Raw genomic sequence first — 15,761 nt, 5'->3', positions numbered from 1 at the left:
TTATAAAATAGTAAAAAATATAATAATAATAATTATTATTATTATTTATTATTATTATTATTATTATTATTATTATTATTATTATTATATTTTTTACTATTTTATAAACCAAAAAAAACTCTAACAAATCATTCTTACAAATAAATACTCGAATGAACCAGTCTTACGAATCAATTTCTGATATAATTTCTGATATCTTATTTTATTCTGCGCATGAGAATTATTACTTTATTATAGATTTGAGTCCAATCGACCCGATTTAAAAATTTCAACCCGTGTGACAAATTTCTTATTTGACCGACCCATGAAAAAATTACTTTTCATGTCCAAAATATTATTTTTTTCTTACTAAACCCGGTAACTGGCACAAATTCTCAAATCACAAAAAAAAAATAAAAATAAAATAAAATTGTATCTCGAAGGGGAACGAAGGGAGAAACATAACATTATACAAGGAGATAATAATATTCATGATCAAACACCATCAATCCAGAATACGAATAGGATTTCTACACATGAATGTAAGGAGGAAATCTAACCATCACCTAAATACTACACTAGTAACGATTCTTGAGCATGAACACGGGCCATTCTAGGCTTCTAGCACGAACCCGCATTACTCGCATTCGTTGTTCATGGAAGCACATCTGTACATGGAGCCAAAACTAAAACTCGAAAATCCATCCCCCCTCAGCTGTTCAAGGCAAAATCATTTTCACGTTATGCAAGTCATGGTTACTTTTGGCCTGATTATGTACCGATTCGAACGCCTGTGTACACACGTTGGCAAAACCAGTCATGGCCTGAAACACATGCGGCAACCCCATCTGTAGGTTGTTCATCGTCATGGCCCTCGTCACGCTGACTGATTTTTCATGCTTTGCTTTTTCATCCTCTGCTTTTGCCCGTAAAGTCTCCACCTTTACTCTTTTCTCCCGCACAGGGTGTTTACTTGTTTCACCAGAGCCAACTGGTATCGTATATGGGCCGTATTTGCTTTCCAGTGATCTAAGCTCGGACCCCTTTTTCTCGAGATCTTTGAATGCCGAATCGGACCTCTTCTTTTGTTTCTGTTCTTCGGTTTGTTGCACTACAATGGCGTGAACGACGGTTAAGAAGCTCTTGATTCCCTCCGAGGCAACCCTGTCGGGGGCATTGTTGATGGCAAGCTGCCATTCTTCGCATAGCGAGTAAACGGCCGAATCTTGTCTAGTTTTGTGCAGCGGGTTGTTACCGACTTGAAATAGACTGAGGCGGAGCCAGCCAGTGAGCGACTGAACATAATCACGTTGAGCCTTCATGAGGTTACAGAAGGAGAGGTGCCATTGCTGAGCTTTGAGCTCGAGTTGTAGTGTCGATTGTCGATGGATTTCAGAGGTGGCGCTGGAAGATGGGATCGAGTTAAGGTACTTGAGTTGCTGGACTATGTGTGTTTGCACCTGATGGAACTCATACATGCTTCTCCACATGCATGTTAGCCTGAAAAGAGCAAGAGGAGATAAATTTAGGCAAGCTTAGATAAATTATTGTTTGTAACTTGCAGTCGATATCGACATTTATCCACTTGATGTCTGTTTCCTAGAAAGAGGGAACTCGGGCGAACTAAAAGTTCGAAGTTGTCTAAGACTCTTGAGCATAAGGAGTGAGCATATATTTTATCAGTTTTCAAAAAGATAACATGTAACCCACTCGAATATTGGTTCGTCATATGTCAAGTGTTCAATCTTCATCAGTGGTAGGCTGATAGCTAAATTAACACCACACTTCTATCTACAAGTGAAATGGAGACTACAGGAAAAAAATAAGAAAGAGAATAAGCTTATAATAGGAAGATAACTAACCCCTTCACAAGCTCAAGAAGTTGCGGATAAAGCTCGGATTCCCTTAATTTGATAATCTCGGTTGAAGTAGCCTCAATAGCCTGCGAAGCAACCATCATCTGCGATTCCAATTTCTCGACGTCCTTTTTCGCCTTCTCAGTTTTAAAATAATCAGCACTCTTCATCTCTAGCTTCCTAAGAATAGCTACCTTCTTCTCATGTTCTAACTTCAAATACTGGGCATTCTAGAACATCATCAAAGAAAAAATTTCAACAAGTCAACCTCGCAAACATGATTGTATGATGTACCTTTTACATACTAATATCATATTTGGTTCCAGAAAGTACACGAAAATATATTAATACAAATTTCTTATCACATATCAAAATGACAATGTTTTGTCCTATATTGAGTTCAGCCACAACACAGATACATTGTGATACCTTAACCTCCTGGTAGAGCTTGACTTCCCATGCATACAACCTCTCGACTGTCGAACAATGAGTTGCTATGCCATCATTGCCACGACCAATATTATTTCCACCCGAATCCTCACAATACTTCCCAAATGCATTCCATTTCGCACTGCTCGAGCCCCATGTCCACAGTAGGGGGCTCAAGTTCTTCACATTACCATCATCTTTTCCTGTAGCACAAATAAATCCAATACCAATCAAAAGAACATAGAAGGATACATCCACATGGGTTGACAGATAAATTCTGCCATAGAACATCGTACAATTGAGTGTTCGTCCTTGCATCGAAAGCTAGAAACAACAAAGCAACTCCAGAATCACCTACCCAACAATTGCTTCAGTTTGCAACTATTGAGAATCAAACATGATCTTGGCGACTTGGCCGTATCATTTATGGTCAGATATTCACAATTTTTAAACCATAGGACGGACATACCGTCCCCATATTCGATCATTATGACAAATTCTCAAAATGCAGCCATTCTGGATGCAGGAAACAATTCTTGCTACCCAACAAACATGGCATCAAATTGTCTCAAGCATAGTTTTCACAACAATATTATGGAAAAACAGAATGTTGGAAATATTTTGTGGATCCACACATGAACCTACCATATAATTAAAGGTGATCGGTTATATTTTATGGGTTTACAAACTATTGAAACAAAAATCGGTATGGTTCACCTTACGTGTAGAAAGTAGAAACACAGCCCGAACAAGTCTTTTGTTATGGTCGAAGACTGCTCAGGTTATATATATGGTTATGGTCTCCCAGGAACAACTTCTCTTCTTCTAAAGTCTCAGGCTAAAAAAAGGTGGTCAATTACTCAATTCTCTGTAGGTTGTAGCCATCGAATATCATAACTCACCTAGTTCAATCAATGGATTTTATTAAATTTCTAACACAGAATTCTTGCAAAATCGAAAGGGACAGAGACTGATAGACATACATATGTACAGTCGATAAAAATCATAAAATAGACGACGAAAAAGGACATGATCCGGAAATGAGATTATGAAATTACCCGACGATTCTTGGTGACTTAATTGACCAGTGGGGACTTCCAACAGCGACGAGAGTGGACCACCAGCATTGGCAGCCTGAACAAAGTAGTCATTGAGTTCTTTGATGATCTCAACCAGATCTTTACTCTTCGTAGATACCACCACCGCAAGCTCGCTGCTGCTACTGGTGGCTGTCGCCGTCACCACAGAAGGTGGCGCAGCCACGCTCCGAGCAGCTGCGGTGGCAGTGGCGGCCACCTCAGAGTCAATAGTGGTCTCCTCCCACTCCTCCTCGTCCACAGACCTTCTGGAAGCCGGCATAAAAGGGTCCCAGAAATCCCAGGCAGATGAAGAAGACATCGGCGGCGGAGGCGGCGGAGGGTGGACAACAGAGGAAGTGGTGGTGGAGGTGGTGGTGGTCCAAGAAGCTTGGCTCATTGCTGGTGGTGGGTTGGGAAAAGGAGGAGGGACTCGCGCAGGAGTCCCCGTATGCCGGAGGTGGTGGTGGAGACTGGTCTCCGCCGACGCGAACTGAAGCAAAGCGGCGCCGGTGGTGCGTAGAGACCTCAAATACATGCTGTGGGCGGCGGCAAACGAATGCCTCGCCTTCACAAACTGCTTCATGTACCTCTTCCTCGCCTTACACCTCGAAACCATTTCTTCCCCACTTATCAATCTCGAATACCAACAACCCATCTCTCAAATCTCTATTCTCTCACGATTTAACAGATAAAAACTCGAACTTTACCGCTAAGATCCCAACATCATTCGAATATCTCCTACCAGATTCTTGTTTTCAAATCTCATCACAGTCAAAAAGCAAACAGCCGTGCCAGTAAAAGTACAACAAATGAGAAGCCAAACACTGAAAAAGGAGAGAGAAAAAGAGCGAGAATCCTGATCCGTACCTGCAAAAAAACACATTTGCTTTTACTGAATCCAACATTTCTACATAAACACTGCATACCAATTCCAAAAAAAAAAAGAAGAAGGAAGAATACCGAATATTACATAAACCAACAGAATTCGAAGAAGAAAACAAGTCACAGGCTGCGCATCGACGTTGTACTTCTCTTTTAACGGGTCGCCATTGACAGACGAAAGAAAGGAAAGTGGAGACGAAGAAGAAGACAATAGTATATTTGGGCACTACAGGAGAAATGAGTTGTTGGGCAGAGTGCCAAAATGCTTCATCATTTACTTTTCTTCTCCATAATGCCCTCAATATTTATTTTATATATAATATTTACCCGAATATTATTTGGTGGATCTTCATTTTATTTATTTAATCAACGTTAATTATCAAAGCCAATTAAAAATAATAATGACCCATAGTTTTACTTCTAATATAATGTCAAAAAAAGAACAAACTAATAATTATTTTAAAATTTTAAATATTTTAATTCATTATTATTAGAAATTATATTTTTGAAAAAAATAAGTATAGATGTTCGATTCTATAAAATATATATATTTAATAAAGATATAAGAAATCGAGTCTTTTCCATGGTTCTCTCTATTTGCTAAATTAAAATATAAAAAAATTGAACATGTAGATGTCTATTTAAATTAGGAGTTCTTTCCATCCTGCCACGTGTAATTATAAGAGTAGCGAGCGATTTTTAATAATGTATATATAACATAATTTTTAAATTAATGGTAAAGATTCTTTATATATATATTTTTTAAATATAATACATCTTATTTAAAAGTTTATATATAAGAAAAAAGATTAAAATGCCAAATGTGGAGTACGGTTGGAGCATTAAATGTTGTTGTTTAAATAAGTAAGAATTCAAACCTATGAGTTTAAATTTAATTGGTGAGCAAATTAGAGAAGACATTAAAAGTACATTATATAATTTTACCGTTTGGATTTTGAGTAAGTAAAGTGAAAAAAAAGAAAAGCAAATGCTGTTGTGTCCGCAGGGAGAGGATGGTAAATTCAGTGATGGAGTGAGGGTAATTTTGTCAGAACATGGAATTCCAAGGGACTGAAAATGCATGTTCAAGTAATAATTCCTATAATTATTTATTCAAATTCGGAGGGAGTGCCGAGGAGTCGGTTGAGGTGCAAGGGTAAGTGTTGCAAATTTATTTAAGTAATACTTAATATTTTTTAGTCATCAAAACTTAAGTATGCCTTTGGGTTCAAATTCTGGAAACAATAGTTTATATTTTCATAAAATTGACTCTTTATGTCAAAATTTATGCAGGAAAAATATAATGATCCGTTTCAACTATATGAATTTTTTTTCCCCTAAATATAATTTTAAATTAAAGTGAGTAACTAAAAATACACTTAAATAGCCTCTCAAAAAAAATTACACTTAAATAGATTAAAAAAGTGTTTTTATTAAATCGAGGGATATGCACGAGCGGCAGAGACCTGAAGGAGGGAGCAACATGACTCAAATTTCCGGAGCATACCCCACAATATTTTAGTAGGAAATATGCTCTACACGATGATCGAACCCGCAGCGCTAAGAAATCTCTTCTCACCTCAAACCTTACCAACTCACCTATGTCCTGTAAAAAGCATTTTTTATTTTTCATTTTACTAATATTCCAACATTAACTAAATTATGGATACGTAAAACTATTTTTTGAACGAGTTAAACCGGATAAAATAGAAAATTTGTTTGTAAATTTTGTTTTTTCAACTATTTTCGTAATATATATATATATATATAGAGTTTTTTTATGCTGTCCACCTATCATGCTTACCACCATGCTCACCAATGATGTGGCAATTCAAACTCTACTATTTTTTTCCACCTTTTTCTCAACTTTTTTTTTCCCACTAACATCTTCCATTTTTTTTAACCAATTTGTATCATTACTATAATTTCAAACCTATATATCTCAAATATCAATTTGATTATATTAAATAAAAACTCATAAAATATTCATGTATTATATCGCACACACAACTGCATGTGATTCCATAGCTAGTATATATTAAAAATCAAACAATTTTATGCATTTCGGAAGGACGAAGGAAGTATGTGATTTTAACATACTATTAATTATTTTAAATTAAATAATAAATAAAACAATGTGACTTACTACCTGCATAAATTTTATGTTGGGGAGGAAATGAATGAGCTGTAGTTATTTTTGGAAAAGCAATTCAAATAACGTGAAAGTTTTAATATTTTATTTTTTTTCAAAAGATATAAATTTTTTGTAACATCAGTACTGAAACGAAGCAAATTTTTGCTAAAAGAAGTAAGATAATAGATATTGAAACAAGAAGTATGATATCAGAACATAATTTCCACTGAAAGATCTTGCTGCTTCCAGCTATAGTCCTTGTCCGAGTATGATAACAATTAACAAAGAACAAAATGACAAGACAACAATCAAAAAATTCTAAACTTTACATAAACTTATATTGACAGAGGTGGAAGAGAATGAGTTATACCCAGAGATTTATTCCATATGCATATAGGATATAGCCCTTGGATGGGGGCAATCCGTCGTTCCGCCCCGTTGGAAACGGCATTCAAAAAACTGACCCTAGTAGAAATTATTTATCACAAATCTACCCCGTCCAAGGAGTGGGGCTACGTCGGGAGTTCTTGTCCGGGTGTAGCATAAGACCTCCCAATGCAAGGCTTAAAAAAAGTCGAGGTTACAAGATACCTAAAAGCCACAACACATTGCGCCCACCAGCTCCTCAGTACAAAACTAATGAGAAAGCAGAAAATTTTAGGACCATGACATCAATCAATATGTACAAAAGTAGCAAAAAGGTATCACGTGTGTCGTCTTATTTGGAACTCTTCCCCTTCTTTTTAGCAGCTGATTTAGCAGCAGACTTGGCTAAGGCAGTTGGCTTTAGTACACTTTTAGGATTCAGCGCTTGCCGAATCTTGAACACAGTCCATGCGGTTCCTACGGCATGCCCTGCAGCATCTAGCCCCTCACTCGCTGCCTTCGCGGCCTCTTCGCCGTACCTGATGAAAGACAACACAAAGCCGAAAATTAAAAAAAAAAAAAAAACAGAACAGAACAGAAAGCGTCCCTCATTTCACAGCGATGTTAAATATGGCGAATCTACCTGTGGGTGACAAGTCCTGTAGTAACTGTGGAGGATGTCGCCATGACATTCTTTCCAGCTACTTCAACCGCATCACAAATTTTGCCTGTTTTCAAAACCAACGTGAATTTGAATAAAGGAAACAGATTTTTAAAATGAGTTTTAAGTTTGCCTCATATATACATGATGTTGATCCAAACACATAGGATAGGAGCCGATATACAAATAAAACTTAGTATATGATTTCAATATCAGCTTCACCTTAATGACACAAATTATCATCATGTTAAGCAGAAAGTTGAGTGAACAGAAATCAGACATACTAAATCCATCCAGAGAAGCAAGAACAATTTCTCCAGGCAACAGCCCAAAGAACTTCTTTCCGACTTTAGAATTTGCAACAGAACCGGTAAAGAATCCCGAAACCTTTACCACTCCTGTAAGTACTCCACATGCTACTTTCTCTGTCATCTTTGTCACTTTCTTAACCCTGGAGAGTACAAGCCAACCTCGAAACAGTTAGTAAGTCAACTGTCAACCCACGGGAGGGAGTGATGCTCAAATGAAAAATAAAATCAGGTGTTATGCATATTTTTTCTAAGCATGTGGTTCTCGTCCACATCGAATTCATTAACCAGCAGCTTGACTAAATTCTTGGATCATCTAAAGAAGTATTAGAGAATGCATTTAAAGCATAACAAGTTGACGCTGACCGGAAGTTTTCAAAGGCCCACAAGATGTGTCCTTGTGCTTAGATGTAATGCAAGCAAGTGGTAGCCCTTTGATGAGACATGCCATAGCCTTTGTTATGCACGAACCTTGGCGTGCTTAAAGACGTGAATTTAAGGTGAATCACAAAGTAATAGCCATGAATTTCAGTGACAGATTAATAAAGATTTATTGTCTTGTTGTTTAACATCTCACCAAGTACATATCAGTGATATTTGATGAACTTATCTTCAAATATTTAGAATCGGAGTGCATGATCCCGTGAACATCTCACCGGTAAAGTAAGTCTTATGAACTATGATACTCATGCACGTTACTATTCACCCACCAAACATCTAATGTAACCAAACAAATGTATGTAAAAAGGGGACCTTTTGATTCTCTTTAAAGTAGTGGGATCAATCTCAGAATTCCCTCCAGAAGCCATTCTCTTTTTGAGAAACTCATTTCCCCATTTCAGTCTATCCACAGTCACATCTCCACACCACAGTACTCCCTTAATCAGCTGCCCTGATCCTGCGGCGATGAGCCTAGCCGCAGTCCCACTATACTCCTCCACATTCGGCGCAAGTGTAGTCCAGTAAGCCGCACACTGCCCCTCCACCACTTCCTTCTTCTTCTCATCTGTTTTCAATTCTGCTGCTGTGACCTCTCCGACCTCCACCACAGCCGCCACCGCCTTCTCCTCAACTTTCTGCACGGAAAAATTACAGTAGGTATCCAAAATCACATCCAATTCCTTGAGCAAGGATTCCTGCTCTTTGGAAACTATCGTCAATCCGTAGTTCAACATATCATTTCCGGGGTCTTTCTTTTTCTTGCGGCTCTCCTTCTTTTCGTCATCGCTGGAATCTGAATCCTCAGCTTCATTCGGAGGCTTGAAGGAGAAGAAATAATGCGAATAGTCGAGCTTGACGGCCGCGAGGTCCTTGGTTAAGGGCCACTGGATGTCGTCGGAGACGGAGGCGAGAGCCGCGACAGTGTTGCTCCCCTGAAGGAGGCGGAGGATCCGAAAATCACCGGTGGCAAGCTCGACGGAGTAGTGTCTGTCGATCAAGTGAAGAATGGCACCAGGGATCGTGACAAGGGATTCCTCGATCGATTCGGGTGGGGCGGATGAGGAATATGGGTTGGTTACCGGGTCGTTGGAGTCCGGGAAAAGGTTCTCCACCAAGTCTTTCATGTCGATCGTGGGGTAGAGGGATGAATGGGGCGGTGCGGTTGGGCTAGTTTCTTGATTTGAGGTGGGCAATTGGGGGTACAATGGATTAGGGTTAGGGTTAGGGTCCTGGGACGCCATTGTTGAATCAAGATGCAAGCTTTTTGGCCTTCTGTTCAAACAGACTACTCTAGGGAAGAAACAATCAATGGAAAATATGAATATTCCCGCGCAAATATCGCTACAAGTTACTTGATTCAGCACGCTTTCTAGTTTCCACTTTCAACTAACGCTTCTTGTGTACACGATGGTTTTCGACTAAAATATCCGAAAACTAAAAATAATGTATAAAAACCAAAATTAAAAAAAAAATTTATAGGCAGGGGTGTCAAAATAGAACTCAACATTTCAACCCGACACGAATCGATTCGAAAAAGATCAGGTTAGGGTTGAGGGTTTTGGGTTGGGTTGACCATTTTCGGGTTGATTCGAGTTCGGATTGAGACATTTTTTGGTAATATATTACGCCAATCCAAACCACTCGAATTAACACCCCTACTCATAGGGATGAATTCATTGTAGAAATTTAATGAATTTTTTTAATAATATACTTATGTGAAATCGAAGTTTTTTTATTAACTTCTATATAATACCACGATTTTTGGATTTATTTTTAAATGTATTCAAGCGAATGAGAGCGCATTGGAATACCAACTTCTAGTTTGTATGTTAAAGCACTCATTTGTGTTTTGATTCGTTCGTGTACGGTTTATTAGTTTAATTACCAAGTTGATAATTATTTGGACTGTTCGATATCTCGTGAAAATATGATTAAGAAATAAGAAGTCATATTACACATAGTATTGATGACCAAAGTATATCTTTATCAACCAATTTTTATTTGATCAATAGTTTAGGATGCAGCCCACAGGGGCATAAGTGAGTTGGTAATGTCTGATGTGACGTGAGAAAAAATTTCTCAGCGTTGCGGATTCGATTCTCGTATGGAGCATATTTCGTGCTGAAATATTAATATTATTAAAATTATTATTGCATATACATTGAAAGCTGAATTATTTGATGCATAATGAAAGTGGTAGTAACATCTTAACAACTTATAGTCGATAATTCGACACTATCTTTGATGATCCAATAATTAAAGATATCATATCCTTTGTTCCAAATAATACAACACATTTGTTTACATGAGATCGAAAAACACAACTTGGATTCATTGAATTGATTTGTCAATCACACTTGCAGTGTCTTACATTTATCTGCAAGTAAATAAAGATATGATCTTATAGGATATCCATTTTTTTTTCAGAACGATCCGATTCCATTATACTTCATATGAGATATTAACTCATTTTATTTAAAAGTTATTCTCTACCAATTTCAGCCAAAAAATAATGATATCAAATTAAAAATTTCAGAAAATAAGAATTCATACAACCTTCTAAATTTTTTAGTCATATTTATAATCATTGACATCACTGCACACTGTCAATAATTTATTAATTAGTTTATATAATTTGGATCTTCAAGCCAATATATTATGCCAAAATACGAAAGCATATATACTTTTATTTACCTACCGATTTACAATAGCAATAAAACTTTTGGTTTCTTCTCCTCAATACAGTTATATTTTATTATATTATTCTATGTTTGTAATTTTAAATAATTATTAATTTATGATATTAACGATATCGTATATTTATATGAAAGCCTTCCAAAAATTATCATCTTATACATTATCAAAATAATTAGCTTAACAAATTGGCCCAAGTTGAGACCCAAAAAAAACCATTTCAAAGAAGTTACTAATTTATAAAAAATTTCCTGTAATTCTTTTAGAGCTATTGATTTGCAATATCATATTTTTATTAAATTAGTATTGGCATTGGATTCAAAAATTCAATAAACGCTCTAGACAATTGAAGTTTTTTTTTTAATCAAGACAATTGAAGTTTTAATTTGGCATGCTCACATGTTTTCAAGTCATTCAATATCATTCAAGAAACCACAAAATTAAAGAAACAATGATAATTTCATTAATAAGTTCAATTAAGGATAAATTTATTTGTTGTTCACTTTTTTGTTTTTAGTGTTAACAAAAGTTGAAGCCGGAATAAAATCCCTATGCCTCACTTTATATAATATTTGCAGCTAGCTACACAAATATATATATATATATATATATATATATATATATATATATATATATATATATATATATATATATATATATTAGAAATGTGCACGTGCATTGCATGTGAAGTGCCGAAACTTTGAAGTCTACTATCATGAACGATAATTCCAATGAATCTGATAAAAATTTAAATAAATATAGATAATATCCTAAGATTATTTGGTAAAATCATATTGAAATCAAATGAGTATTTGAATTAAACAAAAGGAAATGTAAGGTAGGCAATGTTTATAAATAACTAGTATTTCGTTGCACGCATCGTACATTTCGTTTTTTTAACGAAGAAAATAAATAATAAATTTTAAAATTAAAAATAATAAAAATATAACGTTTTTCTAAACAAATATTCACAAAAAATATATATATCTTATAAAGTGAGTGTCATTTTTATAAATAAAATAATATCAAAGGGTACAAAGTGAGCTTTTAATGGCTAGAAAAAAGGAAACAGTATAAAATGACTTTTTTGCCCAATAATTTTTGTTGTATTGAAAATTAAGTTAGGAGATAATGGTAATTTCAAATCAAGCTTCACCAATTAATTAAAATTTTGTTGATTAGAGGGTCTCTACATTAATAATATAGTAAGATAATGTTTATTAGAACTAAGCCAATCAATTTTGTTATTCCTTAATCTTGATTGATCCACATGCTCTCGGCTTTATTCTCTTTCTGTAATCACCCAAAACTTCTTCATAATCAATATCTATCATTTTTTTTTATTTCTCTTACTAATTTTGGCAGTGAGTGACTTATTTTTTTCCTTGGTTACACATTCTTCTTTTGTTACAATTTCTTCCTTGAGCACTTAACTTTTGTTTTGCGCTTTTTTCTTCGTTGCTTTGTTGGTAATTTTTTCAACTTTTTAGGCATTTTTACAATTTCCTCAACTATTACAGATAATATGTTATTATTTGTATCTATTGATTCTCTCATCACAAACAAGAATTTGTAGTTATCATTGACCACGTTATCTAATGGATCAATAACCTATGCTTTATATGACATTAGATGCATCATTTATCAAACAAATTAACAACACATAGAAAAATATGTTTACTTTATATCATTGTAATTATAATAGGATTTTTTATGAAGTATTTATATGTGCTATATGATATGAACTTTCTTTTGGATGTTGATGTAGTCTTGAATAGGATGTCCAACGAACGTTGCAGTAACATCATCGAACCTTGTGATTCTCGTAACATCATCTTCACTCTCCATCAACAATGATAATTTATATCTTGAAATAAAAATTAACATTTAATTAATTTTCGTTGCTTGTATATAGAGTTGTACAATCCTAATAATATATATGAAGTACATTATCTTAGAAATATCTTGGTCTTTAACTTTATGCATTTCAAACCATTGAGACTTTGTCGTCTATGTGGCTGTGTTGAAACAATGATTGCATGCTTCATACCAAATTGATGATTTATTTTTTATTTTCTTAATTATACCTTCGAAAAAGTAATATGAATTCTACCTTCAAAGAAAGATTGTATTAGATTAATTCATTTTAATTGTGTAATTTTTATTCGCATCATATTTAATTAGAAAGGAAAATGTTGTATTTAATATATGTATAAGTAATTTATAAGGAATTGTACAAACCTCCGTGAAACTTCCTTTTTGTTGAATATCTCGTTTGCTGTCACACTCGTTGTGGTCGCGAACATTTTTTCAGTCCAAGTATTGTTTAGATGCTTTCATCTTTTGTCAGGATGCAACTTATGATAACATGAAAAAAAGCTCAAAAATAGTTTTTGTTGTCTCTTTTACAAAATTAATTCGCTGCGATAGTTGATAAAAAAAATGTTAATAACATCACTACATGGAGAAAAGAGTTTATTCGATCTCAAAGACAAATAACGTTTTTAAAGGATAATCGTTAATTGATGATTTTAGTAATTTAATGACATCTAATTTTTTAGTTAGTTCAAATTTAGCACATACTGTGTGAAAATTATGACGAAAGATCAATAAATCAAATATATATATTGATATGAACAAAAGATTAAGAATCCATCATCAATTTCTATTTCCACGATAATGAAACATAAATAGATGGAGATAAAAGATATCAAAATTGAGAGTCCGAAATCATGTCATTTCATTAGTTGGTTGATTATACATGACTTAAACTTTGTTTCAGTAGGACAAAAATTAAATCAATCACGTTTATTTGAAAGGAAAAAAATAACAAGCTAACGCTATCTCGACTATAAGTGCTCAAAAATTGTGGATTAGATTTGAGAAAATGAGTCCATGAATAAGTGTTACCTGCAATTAGGGGAACAAACGAACCGAATCGAGCCGAATAATGTTAAAATTTTAAGGTTTGAATTCGGATCGATATAAGTATATTCGAGTTCAGGCTCGATTCAAAGCTCGATAATTTCAAATATTTTGGCTCAAGTTCGGCTCGAAATAAAGTTCGAGTTCGTCTCGAAATATTCGAACATATTCGTGAACTATTGCTCGGATATTATGGATTGAAAAGCTCAAAATGTTCAAAAAAATTCGAAATGTATATATATATATTTATTATATTATTATATTATATTAATTAAATATTAAGGCTCGCGAACTATTCGCGAACTATCGAACAAAATAAATTTGGCACGAGCTCGACTCGAAAAAAAGTTCGAACATGTTCGAATTCGGCTTGAGTTCTATAAGTTCGAATACTAATCAAATATTTATCGAGCCGACTCGAAAAACTCACGAACATTTGGTTCGTTTACACCCCTACCTGCAATACAAACACAAAGCAAGCGAATAATAAATCGTAACATGATTACATGTACATTGCAATGATTTGTCGGGTATAATTAAAAAACAAATGACATATTCTGTGGTGCGTAAAACTAAACCAAACTTCAATTCATGTAACTGTAAAAGCATGTATATTGGAAATATTTGTGTTGTAATAGCAAAGTAATCACCCCTTCATCGATGAATATCATTTTTCGGATAGTTTTCCCTCCTTTGAGTGTAATTTCCGTAACTTTGCCGAAGAACACATATCTTGACAACAATCTTTTTGTTGTCATTTTTTATTTTTCTAAGTAGTGTGTGTTTAATATTATCCATTGCATGTAGTGACCCTTACCCAGATCACCTACTAAACAGAACTTAGGCATGCAATTAACTTAATAAAACAGATATCAGAATAAAACTGCGGAAACCAATAACATTATACAATCCCAAGAAAAGGAATCTGTAATTATCCAATAATATACAACCAAATCGAATAGCTGTATAAACCCAAAACAACAGTAATAAAACCTAGACGAAGCTCCAGCTGGCCAACCACTGACTAGCCCCTCCTGGATCCACCCTCCTCGTCCAATCGCAAACCTGTCCCATGGAATAGGGTGTCCAGAAAATACAGAGTACGAGACGTGAGCATACAACGCTCAGTGCGAGAGTATGAGTATACATGCATGCAAAGTGAACTCCCTATAGACTCGAGGTCAAGGATCAGATAACAGAGACAGACCGGGCCCTGGTATGTAGCACGCTGTGCCGTCGCTTCAGGAGGTGGCTCCCATACCGAGATAACTGTGGATACGCCGGACCCAAATCGATGGAAGTCCATCCACTAACAGGATAGGGTACAACCCTACTAACAGACATCTCGAAGGAGATACAGCAAGATGCAAATGAATGCAGCATAATATCATGGCATATAAATCATGCAGTCACATAATACATGCATACTCAGTCAGGATATCTCGAACAGTACTTTCGTACCTCAAATACCAGGTAGGCACTACCAGCTCTAAGTCCAAGCCTAAAGTCCGCCTACACAGCGAAATGATACTACTATCATTATAGCGCCCTAAAAGCCTTAACTAAGCTGTAGCATACTCCTAAATATTTATAGGAAGCAAAAGCTATACCTTCGTCCGTCGTTAGCCCTTTGATGTCGATGCCTCCAGAACTTGGGCACAACTCCGCTACGACTATCGAACGTCTAGACGACTCCCGGTTCAAGCCTAGGAAGGCTAGAACAACTCGAATATGACTAGAAATAGAGAGGAAATCCGGAATTGGCAAGGAGAAATGAAGCCTCGGCCTTCTATTTATAGACAACGATCGGAGCCTCCGATCCTCGATCGGAACGTCCGAACTTCGATCGGAACGTCCGATCCTGCCATCGGAGCTTCCGAAGATCCTGATCTGCCACGTGTCAAAATATCACTTGACGACTCCGGATAGGGGTGATCGGAGCCTCCGGTCCTGATCAGAGCTTCCGATCCAACCACACGTCATGCCTGACGTAATATCATCGGTGCC

The 15,761-nt window shown here is 35.6% G+C and overlaps 2 protein-coding genes across 4 annotated transcripts; both read right to left on the bottom strand.

Annotated features, from left to right (window-relative positions):
* Positions 1-429: 429 nt before the first annotated feature.
* Positions 430-4,484, bottom strand: LOC140867819 (protein ALTERED PHOSPHATE STARVATION RESPONSE 1). 3 transcript variants are annotated; one of them, XM_073272873.1, is made up of 5 exons: positions 4,304-4,484; positions 3,323-4,210; positions 2,265-2,467; positions 1,842-2,065; positions 430-1,479 (listed from the first exon to the last, which is right to left on the bottom strand). In XM_073272873.1, exons 2-5 carry the CDS (start codon positions 3,996-3,998, stop codon positions 699-701), a joined length of 1,884 nt encoding a protein of 627 aa, XP_073128974.1. In that variant the 5' UTR covers positions 3,999-4,210; positions 4,304-4,484; the 3' UTR covers positions 430-698. The 3 variants fall into 3 exon arrangements, with proteins under 3 accessions (XP_073128974.1, XP_073128975.1, XP_073128976.1); XM_073272874.1 differs by having other exon boundaries at positions 4,314-4,484; XM_073272875.1 differs by having other exon boundaries at positions 4,324-4,484.
* Positions 4,485-6,631: 2,147 nt separating this feature from the next.
* LOC140866201 (protein EARLY-RESPONSIVE TO DEHYDRATION 7, chloroplastic-like) lies at positions 6,632-9,423 on the bottom strand. Its single transcript, XM_073271118.1, has 4 exons — positions 8,448-9,423; positions 7,671-7,837; positions 7,369-7,453; positions 6,632-7,264 (listed from the first exon to the last, which is right to left on the bottom strand). The coding sequence occupies exons 1-4, from the start codon at positions 9,374-9,376 to the stop codon at positions 7,078-7,080; spliced, it is 1,368 nt and encodes a 455-aa protein (XP_073127219.1). The 5' UTR covers positions 9,377-9,423; the 3' UTR covers positions 6,632-7,077.
* Between the last annotated feature and the right edge of the window lie 6,338 nt (positions 9,424-15,761).

This window comes from Henckelia pumila, chromosome 4 (assembly GCF_033568475.1).
Source record: "Henckelia pumila isolate YLH828 chromosome 4, ASM3356847v2, whole genome shotgun sequence".
Taxonomy (NCBI): Eukaryota; Viridiplantae; Streptophyta; class Magnoliopsida; order Lamiales; family Gesneriaceae; genus Henckelia; species Henckelia pumila.
This window is presented reverse-complemented; position numbering and strand designations above follow the sequence as displayed.

Excerpts from the sequence above, each read along its gene's own strand:
- LOC140867819 (XM_073272873.1), bottom strand. The coding sequence starts at position 3,998 with ATGGGTTGTTGGTATTCGAGATTGATAAGTGGGGAAGAAATGGTTTCG. Across the intron at positions 2,468-3,322 it reads AAGTCACCAAGAATCGTCGG|GAAAAGATGATGGTAATGTG; the intron begins GTAATTTCATAA and ends TTTGTGCTACAG. Across the intron at positions 1,480-1,841 it reads CTTCTTGAGCTTGTGAAGGG|GCTAACATGCATGTGGAGAA; the intron begins GTTAGTTATCTT and ends TGCTCTTTTCAG.
- LOC140866201 (XM_073271118.1), bottom strand. The coding sequence starts at position 9,376 with ATGGCGTCCCAGGACCCTAACCCTAACCCTAATCCATTGTACCCCCAA. Across the intron at positions 7,454-7,670 it reads TGCTTCTCTGGATGGATTTA|GCAAAATTTGTGATGCGGTT; the intron begins GTATGTCTGATT and ends TTTTGAAAACAG. Across the intron at positions 7,265-7,368 it reads ACAGGACTTGTCACCCACAG|GTACGGCGAAGAGGCCGCGA; the intron begins GTAGATTCGCCA and ends GTCTTTCATCAG.